The sequence below is a fragment of the Mastomys coucha genome, unplaced genomic scaffold (genome assembly GCF_008632895.1).
Source record: "Mastomys coucha isolate ucsf_1 unplaced genomic scaffold, UCSF_Mcou_1 pScaffold21, whole genome shotgun sequence".
Classification (NCBI taxonomy): Eukaryota; Metazoa; Chordata; class Mammalia; order Rodentia; family Muridae; genus Mastomys; species Mastomys coucha.
In genome coordinates, this window is record NW_022196904.1 from 190,819,228 (window position 1) to 190,846,430 (window position 27,203).

Below are 27,203 nucleotides of genomic sequence, written 5' to 3' on the forward strand. Positions count from 1 at the left end.
TCCAGAAATTCTTTGGTACATTTCTTTCTGTGAAGTCACGACCAGTAAAGATCAGGAAAGCAAGGTGAACAAATGCTAGAGTGTTGTCAACGAAAACCAGCATCAGCAAAGCCCAATGAAGGCCAGCAAGGCAAGCCAACACCAGAGCATCAGCGGCAAAGACCAGCATAATTGAAGCCCAGTGAAGACCAGCAAGGCAAACCGATGCCAGAGCATCGTCCACTGACTGTTGGGTTATACTTTACTCTTTCTAAACATCATGTGTCCTCTCAAGTGTGCACTCCAACAAAACATCACATGCCTGTTCACCAGACAGCTTCCAGAAAAACACCACGTGTCTGTTCTCAGCAAAACACCCTCTCATAAGAAAGCTTCCAGAAAAACATCACATGACACAACTAAGTCTCCAACAAAACCAGAAATTCCCACTCCATTGATTATTGGATAGTTTGCCAGATAAGTATGGTATTACCAAAATTCAACTTCATGGGGACAAGACAGGAATAGTCACAAAAGTAACTATGGTAAGGCAGATGCCCTAAGGGTCCTGTAGGGCTTTTGCTGGAAGTTGAACCTTGAGCTGGGGAGGGGTCACTCTGGCACTCATGGCGCACTTATTCTTCACATGGTCAAGATATATTTGCTGTTTTCTGTAAGTACGATCTACCTCACAGTGGAAATATGAAAAACTGATCATGAATCTGCTGCAGAGAAGTCTTTAAAACGATAACTGGAAAGTAGCAGTCTATTGTTCCAGGCGCTCCCATGAAGTCACTGCTCAGTTCCCCAGAATGATGGCTGTTGACGCCCTATGAGCTGGTGGGGTCCATGGAGACCTCACCTACCTGTGCTCTGTGGAGTCCTGTGATTTGAATGAAGTGGCTGGTTCACTGCAAGTAGGTTGTTTTTCACAGGGCATGCTGTCCCCTGTGAGCTTTGTGTTCACTCTAGTTTTCAGTCTTTCCATACTAAATACTGAGGTATCTGGGTCTCTCCATCAGTTCCTAGTGTCCCCAAGTGCCAGTGGCCACTGTGGACTGTTAAGGTCCTCCCACACCAGTGGCTGGGAGGCTCCCAGGTTGCCCCACTGCCACTTGGAAGTCTTATGTCTGATGGACAGACCCCTGCAATCACTTGGAAATAAGGATTTCTCATGCCAAAATGTCTTCTCTCATTTGGGGACTTTGCTAAGAGTCTGGGGTGGGGTTAAAGGAGATAGCAGGTCTACTGTCCTCTTTGGGGATTCGAGTTCTAAGCTTTCCTGAGGATCTGGGAAATCTAGAAGTTTAAGATGAAACCAGGTGAACTGCATATCTGTAATCCAATGTTGGGAGGCAGAGGCAAGAGGACTGCCAGGAGTTCAAGACCTTTGTGGACTACACAATAAGTTCCAGGCCAGCTTAGGCTTATATGGAGTACAGGCCCGTTAGGATTACCCAGCAAGATCCTGTCTTGAAAGAAAAAGTAGAACATTAGGATGAAACACAGAAAGTCAACCTGTTAATTACAGAATCTAAGGCCACATATGTGAGATCAGTGACACAAATGTCCCGGCAAATAAGAGCTGTGTTCATGTGTGTGTGCACGTGTGCCTGCACGGCCCTGCTCCCCCCAGACAATAGACAGCAGTCAATATAAATCCAATTGGGCATAATGGCCGGCTTTCTGTCCCCTCAGAGATGGTGACAGTGATTTCTCAGGCGCCTTTTAGTTACAGACACGTTTCTGAACAACATAATTGGGTTTGGGTCGCACAGCCTGCAGTGCCGGACTATTGATTGTTTGTAACCATCTCCTGGCCCGAAGATGTCTGCTGTGTTTTCAGCATAGCAAGAAGGTGGTAAAGACTGGCAGCTCTGAGTGAGCAGACTTGGTAGCCGCTCTGAGGGGGCGGGGGGAGGGGCAGGGTGGTAAAGACAGGCAGCTCCAAGTGAGGGGACGTGGAAGCCGCTCTGACTGAAGGGGCAGGGGTGGGATGTGGGAGCCTTGGCATAGGAGAGACCCGAAGCTGATATATCTACCTACTGACATTTTGCAGAAGGCACCAATGGTGCCTTAAGAGCTTTCAGGCAGCCGAGGCCCAGGAGTCAGAGCACTGTGTTCACTGGGACCCAGAACTCTTCTTTCTGGATCTGCATTTTTGTGCTCAAAAATAATGATGGAACTTTATAACTTTGTCTAATGGAAGTATACTGTGAATTACAAATACAAGCCATGGAGAACTTTCTAGAATCCACATTTAAAAATAAAAAATAAAAATAGCACAACGTGTAGTTCAGTTGTAGAGCAGTTGCCCAACACGGGCAAAGTATTGGGTTCAAGCCTGAGAATTTTGAGGAAAAAAACCTAGAAAACAAAAAACAATAAGAAGCTGCTGAAACTAGTTTTAATAATATTTTGTCTGCTGGGTAGTGGTGGTGCATGCCTTTAATCCCAGCACTTGGAGGCAGAGGCAGACAGATTTCTGAGTTCGAGGCCAGCCTGGTCTACAGAGTGAGTTCCAGGACAGCCAGGGGTATACAGAGAAATCCTGTCTTGAAAAATAAATAAATAAATAAATAAATAAATAAATAAATAAATATTTTGTTTAACTCAACTCAACATTGTTTAAGCCTGAGAAACATAACATTGAATTATTTTACAATTTTTTTACTAACTCATTGAAGTCTAGCATGTCGTTTTTATTCCTGGTGTACCTCTAGCTACCTTCTTGTATGTCAATGGCTTTTTGGTCCCAGGGCCAAGTTGCTCTTGTTCTGGCCTGTGCAGGTGTGCCAAGCCTATAGACAGGTCCTCTGTGGCCCAGGGTTTCACTAGTCTGCCCAAGCTGAATCTATGGATTTATGTGTCTGCCCTCTGGGCGCCACAGCCTGTAATCTCAGGAGAAGCTCAGCGGGTAGGCACCCTTCCCTCTGCCTTCAGGGAACAAGGCTGGTCTGGTGGAGGATGGTGAAGATAGGAAAAGTGTGTCCAGATGCTCCTATGGTAAAGCAGTGCCAGCTGCCACATGCTTTAGTGCAACACAGCCAGGCAGGCCTGTGATATCTTTAGTGGAGTTTTGCAGCTGAGCTAGACTCTAGAGTCAGGAATAGGATTTGTAAGGGGGGAGAGAAGGAGGAAAATCACAAGAATGAGGATTGTTCCTGGGTGTCAGGGGGCAGGTCGGACAGAGCCGAGGTTATGTATCAAGAGTGGGTGCATGCAGGTAATATTGAAATCCAGCTAGAAGAATTTACATGAGATATCAGGAAGTCGGATCAAGCTCTCAAACTGGAGTCCACTGCAGGAAATGCACAGGGTTCCTGTATCTCTGATGGACTAGAGACAGCAGCTGTGTTTAAAGGCCAGTGGTACAGGAGGAAGTGACCCAGATGGAGGGACAGGAGGAGCCATATACCACGGCAGACACCAGGGTGGCTGCTGAGACCCTTTCTTTGACAAGGAGACTATGAGCAGAAATGGCATCCAGGACTTTGCTTCAGGCAGTGCTCCTGTGACCTGACCAAGGGCAGGAAGACATCCTTGGAAGGCAGTCAGCTCATCCCTGACCCAGAGTCAGGAAGAATGGAGTAGGCAAAGCAAGGCTGCTGGGATCCTGCGACCTGCAGAAAGAGGGTCAGCAAGCTACTTCTCTATGCAGGGCTTTAACAAACACAACTGGAATGCTGGGAGCCTCAGCTGGTAAGGGGGCTTCTGGTCCATAGCAGCGGGGTAGGAGACGTCTTCTAAAACCAAACAAAGCTGTAGTGAGGGTTGAAAGCAGGAGACAGAATGGATATGGCAGCCTCTGAGAGAGGAAGGGCCTGTGGGGCCAGCAATCCAGTGAGTCACCCTCAAATGGCAAATGTCCTGCCTAAGCGAATGAGAACTTGAGTCATTAGTGACATTTAGAATCTCTACTCTGTCCTTGGTACCTTAAGACCCTGGAAACAAAGCTGTGAACAGGACTTGGGAAGTCAGGACCCCACTGAGTTGGGGGAAGGGTGAGGAACCCAAACATTAAGTTGGTCTAGTAGTTTGGGGGCATCTCAACACAGCCCAGGCCACATGCAGAGAGGACAGGGAACACTTCACTGGCAAGAAATACATGTCCACCATTTTCTTTCAACCTATCTGTGCTTTAATCTAGGGCAGAAGTGATAAGGGTGGGCCAGTTTGGCAAGGAGGAAACAAGACTGACACCACTGGAAGTCACAATAGCATGAAAAAAGGTCTGAGGGTGGAGCAAAGCACAGGATGCAGAAATAGATGCCCAGGAGTGAGAAAACGGTAAGCAGATGAGAACAAGAGCTTGCAAGCTGAAGGTGGGAATGGGGGGTGAGTGCAAGAGGTGACAGAGGCTAGCAGGCCTGAGCTCCTCATGCTAGGGTGCTGGGGTTTGTACAGACACCTGCAGCCTTGTGAGAGCCCAAGGAGCTGATCAGAGTTGAGACAAGTACAAGTGACAGATTAAGATGGACAGTGATCAGGCCTGGAGTTCTAACACTGTCCCAAGTGAAGTCATTGAGAAGGTTTAGACAGTGGCGTTGCCACCAGAGGTCATGTTGTTCTTTGGCTGGGTAAGCATGGGTGGCTGGTGCAGGGAAGACCGTGGCAGCTTCTGGAGATGGGAGGAGGGAGCAAATAGCCCAAGGGGTGTTGGGTGGCCCCTCACAGGTCTCAGTTCCAACAAATATACTCAGACAGGTTAGCGATGCTATTAAAGTTGCCGAACCTGGACACCCGGGTTTGCAGATAATGCTGCACGAGGTGGTGGACTCAGTGATTGGACTATTGAATTACAGCATCTATGACTTAATCTCATTGGCCGTCAGCGAGGTATCCATCAAGCAAATTGACATTTGCTTTGCTAGTCCCTCTTAAAGTCAGAACGATTGATTTGGTTACATTTTATACATAAGATTTGCTTTCCCTGTGTAAAGGCCTTGGAAAAGCAGGCCATGAAATACACTCTTTAAAGTTTTAAGTTTCCTTATTTATACTAAACAACTGTTAGAGTTGGTACCATAAAACAAAAACAAAAACAACAACAACAAAATACCCTTTTATTAAATGGGACTGAATCTGGCTGAGACTGGCTGGTGCCTTGGAAGAAAAGTGAAGTTGGCTACTGTCAGAAGTAAATAAACTCCTCTGAGCCGAAGAAGTTGATGTTACTGCTTCTACTTACTTCCGTGGATCTTTTGTCTGGATATTCTATGGTTGTTGAGAATCAATCCCTGGAAGGAGTTCTATGATCTCCACACATGCTTCATACATGCAAAATAAACAAAATATAAAGCAATTATTTAAAAGAATGTCTCCTAGAGACAGCATAACAGTGTTTTCCCCCACAATGCGCATTTCCTTCCCCATCCATTCCTCCTCTCATTAGTGGAGGAGGGAATTCCTTTATCCTTCTAGACAGTTTGGCCTCTACCTGGGCCCAGGTGGCTTCTATACTCAGTGACATGCTATCTGTAACCATGACTGCATGGTGGAAGGCTGGGGACAGAGACTACAATCCCTAGAGCATTTAGCATAACCAAACTGTACAACCAGGGAGCCTGATGTGGTGGTCAGAAAGCACTTACCATGCAAGAGTGAACCCATGAAACCAGCTGTGTACAATGGCTAACACCTGTAAACTCAGCATGCGACAGCAAAAAGACAGCTGGATCCTGGAAGCTCATGGACCAGCTAGGCTGGCCTATGGTTAAAACTCCAGGTTTTTGAGACACTTTGTCCCAAATGAGAGTAGAAGGTCCCTGCAGACTGGTTGACACTTTAGGTTGTTTTCCTCTCTCCTCAAATGTGCCATCTACACATGTTCCCATACCCACACGTGTTCCCATATCCACACGTGCCCATGCCCACTCATGCACCCTCACTTACACATATACCTACATTTGCATCCATACCTACACTCACACAAACATATACCTATGCATACATCGACACCTATATATGTATCCATACCCACACAGTAACCACGCTCACACTTGGACATGCAAGAGAAAGATAGCTACCTCCCAGCTCATAACATTCTCCCTTAATTTTTATTCTTCTCTCAAATATTCCAGTTGCAGTTTTCCCTCCTTCCTCTCCCTCCGGTCCCTCCTCTCCTCTCTCATATCTCCCCCAGATCTACCCTTTTGCCTCCCCTCAGAAAAGAGCAGGCTTCCCAGAGATATCAACCAAACATGGCCTACTACACTTCAGTAAGACTAGGCACCTACTATCACATCAAGAGGAGGCAACCCAGTAGGGTCCCACAGGCACACCGGAGAGTCAGAGAGAGACAGCCCCTATTTGCACTGCTAGGAATCCCAAAAGATTGCCAAGTTACTCATCCATAACATATATTTTGAGGACCTAGGCCAGACCCCTACAGGCTCCCTGATGTCTGCAAGCCCCCATGAGAATCCCAGACAGTTTGATAGTCTCCTTCTTCAAATTGTCCTTTCTCTATTCAGACAGCTGCCTAGTGTAGAACTTTCCAGATAACGACAGAATATCTATTCTAAACAGTAAAGGTTTATAAAGGAAAGAAAGAAAAGAAAAAAACTCTACCCAAGAGTCTTTTGCCTTTGGCCAGATACAGACCTGATTTTGCTTGTGATCCTTCTCACTGGTCTGGCTTGATCCCTTGAGGCCTGTCTGCCCCTTGGAGATTCCCCCCTGTGTTTTCAGTGCTTAGCACCACTCCACACATAACACCTTTCAGGATATCCAGAGTCAACTGGCTCTTTTGGTGAAAGCATTGTGGACTGTCTTCACAGACAGACAGCTGAGTGCACCACCTGCCTCAGTTCCAAGCCCACTGTGACCAAGGTCTGCTTCTTCATTTGCGTTCATTCCTTCTCACTCTCAGGACTCTCAGCCTGCTGCCCCTCCTACACAAACAGGCTCCCTTGAGCTCAGTCCATCTGTGCAGTGCCTGCCTGCCGAGAGACCCTGTGGAGGCTCCCACTGGAATCTGCTGCCCCACATACAAGAACTTGCCCCTTCCTCTTCCTTGATACTCAAGTTTAAACTGCATCAGAGACGTGTGGGTCCAGCATGTCACTTCTCCTGGCTTCTCAGTAAGCATCTCGTTTTATTCCCAAGATCCCCTCTCTTGCAAAGGTCACATTCCCAAATCTATGTCTTCCCCTCAAACTGTGACCCAGAATAAGTTCTTCCTCCCTTAAACTGTCAGTGTTTGGTCACAAGGACAAGAAAAGAAGTAAATATGAAAGACATATGCTCTGTATACAGTCTTTTCTTCTCCATGTGTGCCTATGACAAAGTTTAATTTTTTTATAAATTAAGCATAGTAAGATATTCACAACTTAACTCATGAAAAATAGAACCATTAAGACAAATGACATCATACATCATCTCAAAAATATCTTATTGTAGGTTCACGTCCTTCTTATGACGATGGTAGGTGCTGCTGCAGGGCACAGCCTGATGGCTTCTCTGTGGCATATTTGAATCCCCAGCACCTCTGCTTGTGGACCCTGGGGCCATTGAATACACACACTGTGAGGGCTGCTTCTGTCCATTTGACGACTGAGATACCTATTATGTGATTGACCATCTGGTGGACAGTGGACACACATAAACACGCTGGGTAAAAGATGACTCAGACCTCTGCTAGATAAGACTTCATCAAATTGCTCAGAATGGTGAACAACTGAAAACTTATGAGTTGCTTATTTCTGGAAATTTCCATGGAACATTTCTTTCCAGACCACAGTTGGTTGCTGATAATTAAAACCCTACAAAAGAAGCTTGCATTTAGAGGGACCCCTGCATGTTTTGTCATGGAAACTAAAATTAGTTCAGCTCTCCATTTGCACACACACACACACACACACACACACACACACACACACACACACACTGTCCCCTGTGGTAGCCTGAACATAAAATGCTCCCCTAGCCCCCAGGCTCATGCATGTGAACCCTTGGTCTCTAGATGGCAACACTGTTTTGGAAAGTTGTGGAACTTTGAGGAGCTGGAGCCTGTCTGGTGAATAGTGGGTCCCTGGGAGCCTTGTGGTTTGTAGCTTGGCCTGACTTCCTGTCTCACTTTACTTCCTGATTTGTACACTTAAGCAAGCAGCCACCCACGCTCCCATGGCCTGAGCTACCCACTGACATGATGAACTGTATCCCTTCAAACTGTGAGCTGAAATAAATATCTCATCTTCCAAGTTGCTTCTTTTTATTTATTGGTCATAACATGAGGAAATGACTAATGGGAACCTGTGGGGATTTTCTGGTACACAGTCAGGAGAACATTTCTGCTCAGATCTCTGCAGTCTCTGTCAGTTCTGAGCAGGAACAGATGAGAAACTGGGGCACATAAAAATTAGGTAACATGTGCAAGTTCATTCGTACACATTGAAGCACCAGCTTTAAGTTGGTTCAGCAGATCTCAAATAATACCTGATTAAAAAAAATAAACACATTGTTCCGGTTAGCAATATACTTTACTATCTCTAAATCTTGAGATTTAATGGAAAAGCCAACCCTGATGGGAGTTCTGTGCCCTCTTAGTCTCCTGGTAAGAGGATGAGAGGAGAGGGTAAAGAGAGGTTGGGGTGGAAGTGGGTGTTGAGCCAGCCTCTTTGTGGGAGCTTAAGAAGCAAAGACTGTGTTCTGGAACATTGGATTTGAAAAGGCAAAGTGTCTGCTGGCACAACATCTGAGAAGACAGAGAGAGTTCATCACGGTTATCCATCTTGAGTGGAAGTGCTTGAGGAGAAGGAGCATTTCTCACAGAGGGGGGCCTTTCTGGAGTACTGTCTGTGAACATGTACCTTCCCAGAGAAGTGACATTAGGGCTGGCAACAGAGAGCTGGAAGGCAACTAGGAAAAGAGGAAGAACTTCCCAGAAAGAGAGAAAAATGTACAAAGTCCAAGGCAGAGAAATAGAAGAACTAGGGAGGCTTGGAGGTAAGATAGTCACCCTTGCTAATGTTCTACAAAATGTCTGGCAAAGGAATTTAAGGATGTGTAATGGCTATTTCTGTTGTCAACACGACTGTATCTGGAATGAACTACAATCCAGAATTGGAAGGCTCACTTGTGATCAAGATCTTGGGGTTGGGAGACACAAGTTTCTGATCTGGATCTTGACATGGAGATGTTGAGGCATAGTGGCTATGAATCCCAGGAGACTAAGGCAAGGATATCCCTGAGTTCAGCCTGGGACAAAATAAGTCCCAGATCTAGGTTGGTGGTACACATCTTTAATCTGGGCCACACCTTCTGCTGGGGACCTACATAAGGACGTTGGAAGAAGGAAGATTTGCTCTCCTTTGCCTGCTTGCATTTGCTTACCAGCACATCTGTTGGAATCTACTAGCCTGGTGGGACTGAGCAAATACTAGAGCCTTGGATTCATAGCTGACCATTGTTGGGGAGTTGGACAACCTACTGTAAGTCATCATAACAAATTCCCTTACTATATAGAGACTATCCATAAGTCCTGTTACTCTAGAGAACCCAGTCTAATACAGAATGAAAAGGTTTATTTTGGATCTCTGTCCAGAGAAATAGAGTCCACCATGATAGGGAAGACATCAGGAACATGGAGTGTCTATTTGCATTGCATCCATAGACAGGAAGACATGACATGACCACTGACATTTGCCTTCTACTTATTCAGGATGTCACTGTGTTTGACAGTACCATCCAAGCTCAGGGTAGGGCCTTCTGGGAGTGAAACATCTCTAAATGTCCTCCTGGACTCTCCCAGAGGTGTGCTTTCCAGGTGACAATACATCCATCAAGGTTCACAATGAAGCTCTGCCTTTGCCATCATAGCTCAACTTCTTGTCAACTTGATACCTGATACATAGCTTTTAAAATCACAATGCCCTGCTTCTTGTCTTCTGAGGCTCATATGCATCGTCTAATAAAAAAACCACATTTGGTTCTTCTTCAAATCTCTTAATTGTGGTGGTTTGAATACACTTGGCCCAGGGAGTGCACTATTAGAAGGTGTTGTCTTATTTGAGTAGGTATGGCCTTGTTGGAGGAAGTGTGTCATTATGGGGGTGGGCTTTGAGACCCTCCTCCTAGCTGTCTGGAAGCCAGTCTTCCCCTAGCAGCCTTTAGTTGAAGACATAGAACACTCAGCTCTTCCTGCACCATATCTGCCTGGATATTGCCATACTCCTGCCTCCTCTGAACCTGTCAGCCAGTCCCAATTAAATGTTGTCCTTATAAGAGTTGCCTTGGTCATGGTGTCTCTTCACAGAAATGGAAACCCTAACTAATACAAAAGTCTTAACAGTTCTAACATTGGTCAAAAGCCCAAACCCTAAATCTCTTTCAAAACTCAAGGAAAATATTGGAGTCCCTACAAAATTACAAAGAAGGTGAGATGACTTAGTGTGTAAACACACTTGCTGCCAAGCCTAATGACCTATCTCCAGAACCTTCATAGCAGAAGGAGAAACAGAATTCCACAAATTGGTCTCTATCCTTCGCATGTACACTGTGGCTGCACATGTACCTCTATATGTATACACTAACTAACTAACTAACTAACTAAATAAATAAATAAATAAATAAATAAATAAGTAACTGACTAAATGCAATGTAAATTCTGGGCAAGATGGTATGTGCCTTTAATCCCAGCACTTGGGAGACGGAGGCAGACAGACCTCAAGGCCAGCTTTGCCTGTGTAATAAGTTCCAGGCCAGACAGAGCTAGAGGGAGACCCTGCCTGCCTTAGAAAAAATTATAAAAACAAGTTATATACTTCCAACCCACAATGGCACAGAATAAGCATTTCCATCCCACCAGAGATGACAAGCTGTCTGATGTAGCTGCCACCGTGCCTTTCCAACCATGGCAAACTGAATCCTTCTGAACTGCGAGCCAAAAGTGTCCAATTGTCTCTAAGGCAGACAGTAAGCCCCATGGCTCTATGAACACTATCTGGGGGCACTTGTTGGCATCATCCGGGCTCTGATAGCCTTGAGCTGTCCCTCCTTTCTATCTCCTCCTGCAGCACATAAAACTTCTGTCTTAAGTCAGCTCGACTCCAATGTTTGCAGCTTGGTGGACATTGTCTGGGCATCTTCAATATCCATCAATACCCATCACAACTTAGACTTAGTGTCCTTTCAAGGGCTCCTTGCAGGCTACACATTGCCTTCCCCAATGCTACCTTGTATGACACTGTTAGACTATGTTGCTGGTTCAGGGTGCAACCTGGCCCTTGCAAATGCTATTGATGGGAAAGAACTTTCCTAAGTGGTCATTTTGGAACTGGAAACTCTTTGGTCTTGGCTTAGGCCCTCTCCTTTGAAATTAACTTCCTTGTTTACAAGTTAGAGCTTTGATGGGGGTCCTGCCTTCATGGTACCTCTCCTGTTATCCCAGTGAGGAGCTCTGGGTCAATCTCTAACTTACAGCTATTTCTCTGAGCCCTCATCATCAGTAACATCAAATTCAGTCACATTCCTTTCCTTACTAAGCTTCACATTTCTGGGTCTTTCTGTTCCATTGCCCTCCTCTCCCAGTGAAACCCAGATAAAAGCAAGGAGTAGTAACCATAAAAATTAACCCATTGTGATAGAATTTGGCCTCAGTCAATTCCTTAGGACATGGGGAAAACATATCCAAATTCATTGCCAGAATATAACATGAATGCTCCCTAGTTTCTTGTCTAGTGGAGTCATTATTCTCTCAAAAAGCTCCCAAGTCTCCCTGTCACTTGTCTGCATTTCTTTCAGTGTTCTGGTCTTCTGGGCTCCCACCAGAATGGACCCTTAAGTTCTGTTTACAGGATTCTAGAACTTTACTGGTCTGAAATTCCAAACTCTTTCACATTCTTCCTTCAAAGGGTTCCAAAAGCTTAAGAACCACATTATCCTGGTTTATAACAGAAATAACCCCACTTCTGATACCAGCTTCCTAATACCAATTAGCATTTGCTTTCCCATGACTGTGATAAAACACCTGACAAAAGCGACTTCAGGAAGGAAGACTTGTCTTGGCTCACAGCTAAAAGTCACACATACAGACCATCATGGTGAAAAGGCATGGTGGCAGGAGCAAGAAGCAGTTGGCCTTGGTCATGGTATGTCCACAGACAGGGAATAGAGACAGATGAATGTTGATGCTCCATTCACTTTGCTTTTTAAATTCAGTTTATGGCTCCAACCCATGGGTTAGTATCACCCACACTGAGGCCGGATCATCTCTTCTTAGCTAAAAATCTCTCTGGAAACCTCACTTACACACTAAGGTGTGTCACAGATATACCTAAGTAACTGACAATGAGGATTAACCACAAGAAGGGAAAGCAGACCCTGAGTAGTACAGGAGGAGGCTATGGAGACTTGATGGATCAGACAACTCAGGGCTTCCCCAGCTCCTCAGCTTCCAATGCTTGGCCTCTGATATATGAAGAGTTTCCACACTACCTTACATTTCCTTGTGTTCTCTGTTTTAAAATTTGTCTGAGATCAGCTTTACTCAGTTGAGGACACAGACCATCATGGTGGAAAGATGTGGTGGCAAGAGCGAGAAGCAGTTGGTCTTTTGCCATCTTTGTTGGTGCTCCTTTGCCATCTTTCCTCTGAACCATCCACTGTCTCCCCTGGATGAAATAAAGGCTTACTTCCCACCCAATCTAACTCTTACCATCTTACTACCAAGGTGCTCTAAGTCATAAAAGAACTATGGACATTAAACAAAAAGAACAATTTGGGTGTCTCATTTATCAGACAATTCACATTATTTATTTAATTATTGCCATGGTTTTATTTTGTTTTGTTTTTGAAGTAGAATCTCACAAATTGGCAAGAGTTGTCACTAAACTCTAGATCCTCTTGCATCAGAGGTGTACCACCACACATGCCTAGAGTAATATACCTCTAGTTCAGTTTTTCTTTCATGTTTAATAATTATTTGTTAAATTCACATTATATGCAGAATGTCACTGATAATCAGTAACCACTAATAATTATAATCACACTATCCTGAAGGGAACTGATACATTCAGACCCTTATGGCCATAAGAAAAAAAATGTAAGTTAATGCATTATTTATATGTTTCAGTTTACATAATAGAAGAGGAGATGAACAAAGGAATTAAATTTCAGAAACATCAAAGAAGGATACAATTTTGGGAGCTAGGCAAGAATGCTTTGAAGTTGTAAAGCATGTGCTATCTTAGTTTCCGTTGTTGCTCTGACAAAGCACTCTCACAAAGGCAACTTAAGGCTTATAGTTCACACTGTGAGGAAGTCAAGGCAGAAGGGAGTTGAATCAACTGTCGCATGACATCCTCAGTTAAAAGCAAAGAGTAATGAATCCAGGATCCCCAACATAGGGAATGGTGCCACCCACACTGGGTGAATCTTGTCACCACAGGTAACACAATCAAGACAATCCTTACACATATAACAACAAGGCCAATCTAATTTAGATTGTTTTTATTGTGATTCCCTTCTGCAGTGATTTTTACATTGTCTCAAGCTTACAAAAGTAACCAGCACAGAACACAATGTTTATTTTATTTTTGCTTTTTTTTTTGTTTGTTTGTTTGTTTTCGAGACAGGGTTTCTCTGAGTAGCCCTGGCTGTCCTGGAACTCACTTTGTAGACCAGGCTGGCCTCGAACTCAGAAATCCACCTGCCTCTGCCTCCCAAGTGCTGGGATTAAAGGCGTGTGCCACCACTGCCCAGCTATTTTTAACTGTGAAAGAGAAACATGTTTGCTTTTTAAAAACCTATTGAGTGGTTTTTCATTTTCATAATATTTATATTCTATTGGATACATTTAAAAATCAGTATGATAGTTTTACATATACATGCTAGTATTAATACATCCTAAAATATTTTTATTTGTGAGTACAGAAACCATTTCAGATATTGACTTAAAAATGGATAAGACAACTTTATTTTTTAAAGGATTTTCTTGGGGTTCCTTTGGAGAGAGCTCAGCAGCTAAAGGCACTTGGTTCAGTTCCCAGCTCCTACATGGTGGCTCACTTTCCAGGAGATCAGATACTCTCTTCTGGCCACCTATATATAATACCACAGGTGTGTGTGGTACACATATGTAGACAAAACGTTCATACACAGAAAAAAAAAACATTTTAAATATTTAAACACAGATTTTGGGGAATACCAGAAAAGTTTGAAACCCCCATGCAGGTGGAGCTCTGTGGGTCTGGTGTGCTCCCTGGAGTCACATTTTTCCAGTTTGCTGGCTCGAGTTTTGTGTTGTTTCTTGTGCCTCCTCCCCCATTATGAAGTACCTACTAGTTAAAAATACTTGAATGGGAAGATGTGGTCTCCTCTGGTCATTAATGTTTCAAGAGTACCCACCATGATGCTGGCTGGAGTTGGTAGCACTCAACTGGCTGAATGGATGCCTGGGCTCTCTCCTTGTGTTCCACACACTGTGTTCAGACTAATTCTCACTGCTACACAGCAGGAGGTCCAATATTTCAGAGCTGAGAGAAACCAAGTGAGGAAAGCATGCATAACTCTCCAGAGCTCAATTATCAAGGAGATATCAGATTGGGGTCCCGGCATCTGGTGAAGAGTGCTTACACACCATAAATCACTGATTCTGTGGCTCAAGACAGAGCCTTTGGGTTTGGGAGCTCCAAAGCCAAGGGGCTGAGGCAGCAGCCCTTGAATCCCATCTCTCCACAGCCACCTTAGTTTTCTGTCATCTGCTTTCTCTTCCTGAGTGAGTCTCTCTCCCTCCCTGTTTAATATTTAAGTTACACACATTCTGAGATATCAGAGACCCGTGTCACTGACCTACTTTTCCCATCCACACATCTTTTATCATGGGGGGAGGGTAACGGTGGGAAGCGCAGGGGGTCTCTATCTAAAGAGAAGAGAATCAGAGACAGCAGGGAGGAGCACACACCACAAGGCTGCTCCTAGCAGGCTCCTGCTGACAACAGGCAAGCATTAATAAAACAAGGCCAGACCCCTCTGCTGAGAGCCTGCGACAGTAACAGGGATGTTAAGTGGCTAAGAACACAGCTCTGACCCCTCTGACCCCAAAGAAGGGCCTCAGAAAGCACCCCTCCTCGGCGTGTGTGTGTGTGTGTGTGTGTGTGTGTGTGTGTGTGTGTGTGTGTGTTTCTCTACTGTCTATCACAGGAACACTCCTAACGGAAGATATTGTGCAGAGAAGGTCGGTTGCTTAAGTGCTCTGCCTCTCTTAACAAACTCATTCACACCTCAGACAAAGCACAGAGGGCAGAAAGCTCCTTTAACAAGGCATCATGGACTCTTTGCCACACACTTGCCTAATTCCAGGCTCTTCTGCCCACCCACAGGTGCTCTCGGTCTCAGCAGAGTCAGTCACAAACAGGCTGCTCTCAACTCTGAGAGTCTTCACTCCCCACTCCCGTTTCATCTTTGTCTCCTTTCCCCTGAAGATGCCCAGAGCTTAGCCTCCCAGCTGTACTCTGACCCTGGATCAGTTTATAGAGTGGGAAAAGGGAACGTGGTGAGATGCAACTGTCTGCCCTGGTTCCCAACGTTTTCCTGGGGCATACCCCACAGCCTTCATTCATGTCTTCTTGGGCCATTTTATGAACATGGCAGCTCAGAGACCCACACAATTTCTTCTGAGCATTCTGGCCAGCCTGAGCATAGAAGAAAACCCCAGTGCCTGCACACCCTTGACCTTGATTCTTGTCAGGACCTTTGAATCCTTGTCCTGGGCTCCTGTAGCTGTGTTTTAGAGCCCCTACGGCTTCCTTCTCAGCTCCCCTTCCCCGTCCCGCCCCGGCAGATGTCCCCAGAGTCCGATAGGGCTCGTGACGGCAGCCAGGGCTGGGGACCAGAGGCGGCTCTGGGTGGGCGGAGGCCAGTGGCCCAGCTCCCCCCCCCCCCCCCCCCCCCCCCCCCCCCCCCCCCCCCGCTCCGCCCGCCCCCTCTCAGCGCTGTCCGTGACGTCAGAGCCGGACTGGGTAAACTGAGCAGGGCTCTGGGGCGCTGGGGCGGAGAAGGAGACCTGGAGCAGCGAGGACACACGGACTGAGACCCGGGAAGTGTGGCGCTATAACCCTGCAGGCAGTCGCAGGCGAGCGGGAGGTAGGTGAGGTTGGGAAGGACAGAGAACCCTCGGGGATCCTCCAAGGCAGCGGGTGGGCTACGGGGATCCCGGGACTCGGGGCGCGGCTCGGAGGGGCAGCGTCCCCGGGTCGCAGGTCTGGTCCCCGACGGCAATAGAGATACGCTTGCTCGTGGTGACGCTGGGAGGCTATCCCGGCGTCTGAGGGGAGTGGGACACTCCCTGTCGTCCCGGGCTACCGCTGGTGGACAAGACTTCTTGTGCTCCTGGTGGAGCGGGACTCCTGGCGGTCCCAGCCACTGACCGCACCCGCTCCCTCAGCGCAGCAGAGCTATGGCCCTGAGCGATCTGGTACTGCTGCGATGGCTGCGAGACAGCCGCCACTCGCGCAAGCTGATCCTGTTCATCGTATTCCTCGCGCTGCTGCTGGACAACATGCTGCTCACCGTCGTAGGTACGTATGTTTCAGAGTGCCAGCCGTCTGATCTCCGTCTGGGACTCTGGATCCCTAGCAGCTCGTCCTTAGCACCTGGCACAGGTCCTCAGGAACCTGACACTGGGTCCCCAACACCTTGTCCTCATCATCTAGAGCCCAGGTGCCAACATCCTCGGTCCAGCCCCAGGACCATGTACCTCCTGCCGGGAAACCTGTCCTCCACACCCCATTTAGTCCACTTTATCTGAGCAGCTCTGTCCACCCAAAAAGTTGAGGAACGCACTGTGTAGAGAACAAAACAAAAACCCATCTTGAATACAAGCCGTCCTCGCCCCTACTCCTGGGAGCTGCAACTTGTGGGTTCTTTTTCCTGGAGGTCAGGTCAGACCTTGTGACATCCGATAAGGCCCAGAAGTTGTGTTTCCTCCTGATAACTGCCTGCTTCCCTTTGCCCACTTTCACTGAGATGAAAAAGATTTCTGTCAAAATGGACCAGTGTGCTGAATTGCTGCTGCCCTTTAGGGCTTTTTCGTGGCCACTAAAAGGTAGGCTAACAGTTGGTGGACCGTTGAATGAGCAAGTCACCATCTACCCATGAGGTAAAGCAACCTACATCTAAGAGTGTTTGATCTGAGAGTGTTTTTGTGATGGAACCAGGACCCAATAACAACATAATTTTCCCCAAACGACAAGTTAGACCAGATGGCTCAAAACCAGGCCCCTTAGTCCCTCAAAATGAAAGGTATTCCATGTGCTCTTTTTGAAAACCAATTTTCAACCACCACCAACAAAAATGTTGGTTTTCCCCAGACCCCCAAGTGGTGAGTCACTTCTTCCTCCCCACTTGCAGTCTGTTGTTTTCAGCTCGGGAGAGTCAGCTGTGGGGTTCACAGGCAGCTGGGGGTGTGCCTGAGCTTCTATAATATTACCACTTTGCTTTTCTGTGATAGAAGTCTATGGGATCCTCAAGGAATGCCGTGAAATCTGCAGGTCACATTCACATAGATTTGCTCTGTTGAGAATGTCCAGTTTATCACAGGTTTCGAGGGTTGAATTTTTTCCCCAAAGTACATAATGGAATTTAGACATCAGTTTCCTTGCTTTATCCATTTAGAAGGCAGTTGAACCTCTCTGACCCCTGGTCAGCACTGACTTACTTCAGACAGTATTTTGCCTTCTATCATATTCCTCTGAAGGAATGCTATAATGAGAAACCCTATAAATGATAGATATCTCTGTGGCCAGTCACATGGGCACAGCTGCTACCCCATGGGCATAGTGGGACCCTTGGCATACTCTCTCTCCTTCCCTACCCCCCCCCACTAAGCAGTGTGAAACTGTTGCAGTATGTTTCATCTTCTGGGTTCCATTTGGCTTTTCACACAACCTCCCTTTTAATGGCTTTTGTCAGAGAAGGTTCTGAGGTACCTCTTCTCTCCCTGCCCTTGTTCCCAGTTCCCATCATTCCCAGCTACCTGTACAGCATTAAGCATGAGAAAAATGCTACGGAAATCCAGACCACCAGGCCAGCACTCACAGCCTCCAGCTCCGAAAGCTTCCACAGCATCTTCTCTTACTATAACAACTCTACCTTGTTCACCGGGAATGTCACTGGGGGCCTTCCAGGAGGGCAGTCTCACAAGGCTACCACCACACAGCACACTGTCACCAACATGACTGTCCCTTCTGACTGTCCCAGTGAAGACAAAGACCTTCTGAATGAGAATGTGCAAGTTGGGCTGCTGTTTGCCTCCAAAGCCACTGTCCAGCTCATCACCAACCCATTCATAGGACTCCTGACCAACAGGTAGGCTGGGTACCTGAGATGGAGTCCATACCCCTGTATCCTGCTGCTTGCTGTCAGAGTGTGTGGAGAACTGGTGGGCAGTTGGCCAGGGAAATCCATCACCTAAGTCTGATGTGTTCATCCTCGGTAACAGAATTCCATATATTTACTCCATCTGTCCTTCTCTCTGTTGTCTTAAAGGTCTAAGATAGGAAATGTGACCGAAGAAGGAAGAAAGCATAGGTTCTTCTAAATGTGTGGTTTATAAGTACATTTGCAACAGTCGCTCTTGGGTAGAAGAAGCTCTTCAGTGATTCCAGCCATCAAGGTCGGATGGCTTTCCACCTCTGCTATTGCTTAGAGAAAATTAAGGTTAGGGCTGGGGCAGTGTGTGTGTGTATGTGTGTGTGTGTGTGTGTGTGTGTGTGTGCATGTGTGTTTGCCTGGCATATATGAAGAGACCCTGGGTTCAATATCCAGTGCTACATAAACTGGGTACTATGACTACAATCTCAGCACTCAGGAGAAAGAGAGGAAGGAGGATAATAAATTCCAAGTCATCTTTGCTACATAACAAGTTTAAGGCCAGCCTGGGCTACGTATGACCCTATCCCAAAACAAAAAAAGTACACACATGCTTTGTTTTAGAACTAGTGTGATAAAGGACCTAATAGCTGCCCTGCTACAGGCAGAATGTGGGCGAGATCAGTGACCCTGTTGCATGGATTAAACTCTGAGCTGATGTGGAGATTCAGGGCTAGGACCTCTCCCCACTCTTAGCCACTCCAGTTTTTCCATATGCTCCAAGGGAAGAGAACTGTTGTTTGAGAACCCAAGAGGCTGTTAGTTTTGAGTTAACCTGGAGGCTATGAATTGCTTGGCATTTTTGTCTCTATTGCTGGCAGCTATCCCAAAATGGTTTTTCCAATCAAGGTGGCCTGGATCTGCCTTGTGCTTGAAGACTCCAAGCCCAGGGTGCCAGGCTTATGGGCAATTCCTGAAGATGTTGGCTGGGATGAGTGAGAGCTAGTGGAGTTAGGTCATAGTTCCATCATTGAGGAGGTTGAGCCAGGAGGAGATGAAGACAAGTCCAGCCTGAGCTACATAAGCAAGATTCTATCTCTTTTTTAAAATGATAGACAGGGAAGTGACTATCATTTCAGGACCATAACTGTAACACAGACCAGAAAAGGCAAGGACAAGAGCTTGGAGAATGAGGTGATGCTAAGAGCAGGAACTGGGATGTGATCAGGAAGGGGTCCCAAGGTGAAGCTACAAGGTCCCCAGGGCTAGGCCAGAGACAACTGGGTTTGGCTGTGGAGCCAGTGAGTTATTTCAGATCCCAGAGCCACAGTGAGAGTCTGAGAGTCCAGCAGTATGGAGCAAATGTGGCTAGATAGTTTGTGGGATACTTTGTAAGTGGAAAATGTGCATCCCCTGCTGAAATGTTACAAAACATGGAAGATATCAACTATAGCACAGAGCTAAGCAAGGCAGAGAGAGAGAGAGAGAGAGAGAGAGAGAGAGAGACAGACAGACAGACAGACAGACAGAGACAGAGACAGAGAGACAGAGACAGACAGAGACAGACAGAGACAGACAGAGACAGACAGAGAGACAGACAGAGACAGAGAGCCAGAGATAGAGACAGAGAGAGAGAGAGACAAGAGAGAGAGAGAGGGAGAGAGGGAGACAGGGAAAGAGGGAGAGAGGGAGATGGAGAGGAAGAGAGACAGAGACAGAGACCCCTGTGCCTCTCTGGGGTTCAAGGTTTGTACACTAAAAAGCCCTGGGGTGACCTCAGAGCAATCAGGGAGGGTAGAGCAAGTCTTAGTGTCCCCCCAGAACCAGCTGTGCTTGGCATGTAGGCTGCTGCTGCTCTACTCACAGGGAGGCACAGGGCACTTGCTCCCTGTAGACTGGGTATGGCCACTGAGCCTGTGTTAACAACCCCAGGCTTCAGACAGTCCTCCTGTCTTCTGAGCAGTACCACACAGCTTCCATACAAAGCGTGGTAAGCAAATGAACCAAGCATGGCTGATTGTGCACCCACAGAGAAGCCCCATTATGGAGGTGACATTCTGCTGCTCCTCTGTTCTCCAGCACAAAACCAAACAGAGCTCAGGAGTCAAAGGCTTGTTTCTTTTCTTTTTCAAGACTGAGAGCACTTCTTTAAATGCATCTGGTATAATTACAGAAAAACGGCTCAGGGTTTTGTGCTCTGACAGAGCAAACAGCTCGAATGCTATATGGGAAAATTGAGGACATTATCGTAATAATGCCCTGCCAATCACTTGGGCGGGAATGTGACTAGTCACTGGGTAATACTTAGCCAACTTGCTGAAATGAGGTGAATATTCCAGTCTTCCAAATGGGAGCCACAGAGAGGTTGCACTTTCGAAATCCCAATCTTGTTTTTAATATTTTACTCACATCTCTGAGAAGCAGTTTGTTAAATTCAGTGAGACCTTTCCCTCTGAAATATTCCCTAGACCTGTATAGTTGAGACTTCTTTGGCTTGTGTCTCAGACTTTCTCCCAAGAAAATCCTAATTTTGCTGCAGGGTTTGTGAACTGTAGCCTTAGGGCAAGCAATTCAGTTTGAGCTAGAACAAAACTCCTGTTTGCCCTAGCTATGCATTAAATTTAAAAGGTGATTATTTATTTGTTTGTTTGTTTATTTTTGTTCCTGGTGTTGCCTGGGAACACAGAAATGCAAATGTTTTTAATATTGACAGATGTAGAACAATCAGGTAAACTGTTCTCTTTTAACATGATTGTGGTTTGTGCATTTTTTTGAGATCTGTCTAAGCTCAGGAGGTGCAGATTCAGACCTTGCTGTTCCTCGGGTCGCTCACAGGCTCTGCTCTCCTCCATGGTTCTAGTGGAGACTAACAAAGAGGGACAAGTTCATTTGGTAGCTCCCCCAGTCTCCCTGGAAAGCACTGCAAACAGTTTTGATGTAATTTGTTCAGATTTCAGTTACCAGCAAGAGGAATGAGTCACATTTTCAGTATTGTAAACAAATGTGTCTAAACCTGCATTTTAAAATTGACAGACATGTTTCTGACTAAATGTCATGCGTAACTCAAATGTTGTATTGTGAGCATGCAAGCCTAAATGGCTCCAAGATTCCTGGTTAGAAGGCCATAAGAACAGTCTGTAGACTTTACCAGAAGCCTTTGTGCCACTCTGAGGATTTTAGAGATAAAGAGGGTTACAGCACACCAGGGAACAGTACTCACACACAACCATGGGGTGAACAGCATGCTGGTCAGACACAGACGGATTTCACTTTCTAAGATGCCTTGCTTCTCCCTCCAAATCTTTCCAGCTGGCTATGATACAGTTTGTAGTTTTAGCTACTAAAAAGAAACAACACAGGTATAAAATTGTTACTCTTAATTGATAAAGGCACATTTTAAAATCTGTGGGTGGAGAACTTAAATACTAAGACAGCTTCGGTTTTTGCCACCTAGACCTTCCCCAGCTTTGGAAAAATAGTCTCTTTTCAGCTTCTAATGTGAGCTGGTCCAGGCTTAGACATTTTCAAAGATGTGGAGACCCTCTTGAGCCTGACTGGTAGGAGCCCTTCTCTTTAACACCTACCAGTGTTAGCTTAAGAGGGACCCACTGTGAGCCCAGATAACCACATTGCACAGTATCTACTTACTCTTCTGTACTCAAGACCAAAATGTTTCAAGCACAGTGGCTTTTATGTGCTGAGACAAGATAACAGACTGCTTGTCTGTTGTGTGAATTCATGGGATACTGTCTCATACTGAACTTTAAGAACACTTTAACATTTTGGGCAAGCCTTAGCTACACTTTTTTTCCCTTGTTTTATTTATCAGGTTACTGTATATTCACTGCCACCTTGTGACAGGATGGTAAAGGAAGGATGCTTCATTTTGAAACATTTACATACTTTTGCATATCCAGTAACATTGTCTAACATCTCAGGGGCTTGGTCCATTTCTCTCATGGAGGTTCATCTGATTTATTTTATAATTCCAGTTGAACTGTCCATTCCATAGTAGTAGCTATGTATCAAGTAGGAGACAGCAGGATTCTAGAGTGAATTCTGTCATCATTTGCCCTAAGTGACTGCTATGCATGTATATACATGAATGCTCCATACAGACAAACAGATATGAAAACATCATTACCTTTCTCACAAATCAGGAAAGGCATGCTCTTTGTTTGCTCCCCCCACTCTCTCTCCTTTACTCTCCGTTTACGTGAGGAGGTTTAAGTTCAGATGCTAAGCATGAGTGGCCATTCAGCTTCATCCTCAGTCCCAGCATAGCTGCTCTGCCTTCACATATTCAGCATCTGGTTAAAATAGTAGTTGCATCTTTAGAACCAAGTGCTGTTTCAAGCCAGCAGATGGCCTGGGAGCAGCAGCTCCGTGCCTGGGAGGGGCTCCCTTCACTTCCTTCTTAGCCTGTCATTGTCTGGGTGGTCTGCTTTTTATCAAGCTGGTGTCAGCGGCTTAATTTATTTCCATAGTTACCTAGTATATTTGAAAGTGGTTGTTTTTCCTTCCAGATCTTAGCTAACCCTGAATGACAAGCAGGAAGCCACAGGGCATGAAAGCTTTCTGAAATCTTCTCGTTCCTTTCTTTCTTTATTTTTTCTTTAGCTTCAGCCACTTGGTCTGAAGTAGGCTTTGTAGAAAGCACTGACCTTTTCAGCAGACAGGGAAACCAGTTGTTTGGGAAAGGGATCTCCCTCCTAGACATCACTGGCGTGGGTAGGGAGGGGGACAATGAGCTCACAATGGGCTTCTCACATGGAAACCAGAAGGAACCAGGAATTAGAGCATTCTCCTATGAGCACAGGGACTTACACATAGGTCCACATGGATCCTTGCACACGTTTAGCCCAAACTCCAGCCGATGCAAGGGCTGGACTTAAGAATTTCATTTCATTTCCTAAATACTGAATAAACTTCCTGTTATAGCGGAGTGAATTTGAGATATTCCTGTTTCTTGACATTAATTTCCTGTTGTACCTTTTAGGGGTGTGCAGAGATTATTATAAGGGAGGCTGCGCCACTGCTGGTGACAAATCGAGCTCTACAGCATCCGGTTTATATCTTATTCTTATTTATATCTGTCTTCTCTGTCATTTACAGTGACTGAGGGAGCTATGCTATCCTCTCAGCAAACTGAGAAGAGGGCCTATGTTAGTTTTTCTGGTAAAAAGGAGTTTAGTAGCATTACAGAGTACTTACCAATTGTCAGAGGGACGTGCCTGTTAGTCCTTTGTCAATTTGACACAAACTAGGGTTACCTTGGAAAGGGGAATTGTCTCTATCAGAACAGTCTGTGATCATCTCTGGGGGTATTTTGTTGATAAGTGATTAATGTGGGAGGATCCAACTCATGGTGGGTCATGCCACCTCTGGTCCTGGGTTGGATACAAAAGCAGGCTAAGCAAGCCATGGACGGCAAGTCAGTAAGCAGTGTTCCTCCATGGCTTCTGTCTCTGCTATTGCTTGAGTTCCTGCTCTGACTTCCCTCCCCGATGGATGATTATTGAGACCTGTGAGCCAAATGAACTCTTTCCTCCCCAAGCTGCCTTTCCTCATGATGTCACATGGCACTAGAAAGCAAACTAGGGCACTGGGGTTTCTCTGCTTACTACCTCTGACAGCCAGAATCACATCTATTGTCCTAAATGTTTTCTGAGGGAATCAATATATGATTTTTAGTGACATTCAAATTGGATTAATTGTTCCCTGGTGCTGTGTAGAGGATGACTGTGGTATGGTATGAGTCACTAGGGGTTGATAGCGGACCATTTGGATATAGGCTTGCTGGATCACATCTAGTCTTGCTAGCAATACTTTGAGATGGCATTAAATTGAGACAAAAGAGCCAACTCAGCCAATTATGACTCATGTGCCGAGTCCCTGTCCATTTTAGAGACAATGTAGGGAAGGAGGAAGGCTCTTGTGTCACCTCCTCTGCTCAGTGCCATGAATAGAGAATAGCTCTTCTCCTGAGGATGTGTGCCCAGAGAGGGCTAAGAAAGTCTGAGGGTGGAGGCCCACGAGGTGCTCATTCAGTCATTCAGTCTTCTTTAACTTGGGACTGAGCACCAGCAAAGGATGTTGCCAAGGTGACCACTTGGCCACTCTGCCAGCAGCTTGGCTAGTGCAGAGTGTGGAGCACATGTGTATTGGGCAAAGAGAGCACCCCAGCCCAGGTGTGTGTGCAGCTTTTGGAGTGTACACCTGGCTTTTGTGGTTCCCTCCAGCTTGACTGCTCTGTCATCCACTACTACTTTGCTAAAATCCTAACGGGATTTTAAATAGACAGTAGCTGCAGTGCTGCTAAAAACAAAGAAATAGTACATCATAACAGCTTCAAGCCTGGTGAAAAGACCAAGGCATAGGCACAAAGCCCTGAATAAAGTTTGTAATGAGACCCTGTACCCTTCATCCAGTCAGCCATTAAGATTCGCTGTCCCTAGGACGTCAGTGCACAACAGCCAGGTTGTCAGCAGCAGTGGACTGCCCAGACATTTACTCAGAGAGGGATGGGACTCTTTCTTTGTTTTTATTTATTTATTACATGTAAGTACACTGTAGCTGTCTTCAGACACACCAGAAGAGGGCATCCAATCTCATTACAGATGGTTGTAAGCCACCATGTTGTTGCTGGGATTTGAACTCAGGACCTCCAGAAGAGCAGTCAGTGCTCTTAACTGCTGAGCCATCTCTCCAGCCTGAGGGGTTGGGATTCTTGGCTAGGATGCAGAAAAGAATTTCAGAATGAGCTGGTATAAATCAGAATTGGGATTTACTAAAAAGAATTTGTAGCCGGGCAGTGGTGGCGCATGCCTTTAATCCTAGCACTTGGAAGGCAGAGGCAGGCAGATTTCTGAGTTCGAGGCCAGCCTGGTCTACAAAGCGAGCTCCAGGACAGCCAGGGCTATACAGAGAAACCCTGTCTCGAAAAACAAACAAACAAAAAAAAATTGTAACATAGATTTAAGCTTAATAGAAAGAGAGGTAGTCAGAGAAGAGATAAGATATGCCTAAATAGGGGTGATAGGTTGGTGGGGCTTATGTCTGGAAAAGGAGTAAGGCTACCGCTGCTTTCAAATTCTTGTTTGAGATTCCTTTATATAAAAAGAGCATTTCTCTATGTAAGCAACCTTCAGGGCAAACGTTAATCATGGTGGAATTGACTCTCAGCTGGTGAGAGACTTTAACTGGACTCTGCCATTAAGGGTTCCTTTCCCATCTCACTTCTCTGTAATCTCCCGTCCTCCTAACTTACCTCGGTATACCCACCACATCAATGTAGGCCTGTGTCCTAGCTTCCTTGAGCCCGTGTTGGCTACCCAAGAAGTATGTTTATAAATCAGGTACTTGAGGAATGCACCGGGAACCTCAGGCCACCGGATTTCTGGTTCCCTGGGTACAGTCACCAGAAGAAGGATCTCACAGGCTCCCATCCCCTGAAAGGTGACCTGGGTGACTGGATAAACTGCAGACTGGTGTGACGTCACCAGTGGCCTAATGGCCACAGAAAGGCCTGTTGTGTTTTCTCAAGCTGTGTTGTGAAACTACCAAGAGCTTCTACTGTAGTCAGCAGGGGGTCACAGATGTCCTAAGTGGTTGCAGGGATGCTCATGGGGGCCCAAGGGCTCCATAAAAAGGGCAGGTAGATCCTAGGAGCACACTGGCAGAACACCTCAACAGAGATGCTGAGCATTAAGTTTTGTGAGAGACTCGGTCTCAAGGGAAGACAGCAGAAAACGTTAAAACAAGACACCTGACATCTTCCTCTGGGCCCTCTGTGGGTATACACATACACACATACACATACATATACACACATACATATACACATACACACATTACACACATACATACACACACAAATTATACACACATCACATACAAATACATACACACACAAATCACAGCCACATACACACACAGAGATCACACGCACATGCACAAATCACACACAGGCACAAACCACACACACAGATACACACATCACATATCACATATCACACAATCTATGACAAAAGAACTGTTGGTAAGATTCCATTTAAAACCACATCTATAAATTCTGGCTACCCAGTGATGTGGTCAGCTTTACAAGGAAAAGCCCTGGCCTGGAGGACATAGCTCAAGTGCAGTTAGCTCAATGCCATTTGACAAGTCATTTTTTCATGTCTTAGTTTCCCTATCTGTGAACTGAGGAAGTGGTCTACGGTTCTTAGGAAGCCATGGAGCTGGCTGTGTGGCTGCTCATGGGGCTGGGTATAAAACCTTCAAAGGAAGGTGCTGATGGGACACTTTGGGTGCTGGTCTGGACTAGATGAGCCCTTCCATGTAGTCCTGGACGTGGCATGCTTGGTTTTCTTCTTTATGAAATTCACTTGGTTCCTCTCCAGGTTCCTGGAATTTTAGGATGGAGGGAGAAGAGGCCCGAGAAGCTGTGAGCTTTCCTAGACTGGGAGAACTAGCCATAGGACAATAGCTTAGGCAGGATTGGCTTTACCTCCAGGGCAGAGATGTGTGGATGCTGCTGTCATCCTCCTATGCCAACAAAGCAGAGGAAAGAAGAAAATGGAGCAGGACGAAGGAGGAGAGATGGCTCAGTCAGTTGCCTTGTGAGCATGAAGACCTGTGTTTTGTCCCTAGAATCTATGTAAAAACACTTGGCCTGGTGACTTGCCTCTAGAGTCCCACTGCTGAGGAGGCAGATCCTGGAGGACTCCTAGGGCTTGTTGGTCAGCCAGTCTAGCCTAGTTGGTGAGCTCCTGGGCAGTAGATGATACTTCAAAGGAGGAAGATGGTATTCTTGTGGATGACACCAAAGGTTGATTTCTGACCTATGTCACATGCACATACCCACTCACCCACACCCACACCCACCCACACACACACCACCCACCCACCCA

At 46.0% G+C, this 27,203-nt stretch overlaps 1 protein-coding gene across 3 annotated transcripts in view; it reads left to right on the plus strand.

Annotated features, from left to right (window-relative positions):
• Nucleotides 1–15,923: 15,923 nt before the first annotated feature.
• Nucleotides 15,924–27,203, plus strand: part of Slc18a2 (solute carrier family 18 member A2) — a 36,390-nt gene continuing 25,110 nt past the window's right edge. Inside the window, exons 1-3 of one of the 3 annotated variants that reach the window (XM_031390857.1) lie at nt 15,924–16,065; nt 16,372–16,499; nt 17,937–18,288. In XM_031390857.1, the coding sequence (XP_031246717.1) occupies nt 16,379–16,499; nt 17,937–18,288 (473 nt within the window). In that variant the 5' untranslated portion in view covers nt 15,924–16,065; nt 16,372–16,378. Of the gene's footprint in view, nt 16,066–16,366; nt 16,500–17,936; nt 18,289–27,203 lie in introns of all 3 variants that reach the window. The other 2 variants (XM_031390856.1, XM_031390858.1) reach the window with 2 other exon arrangements.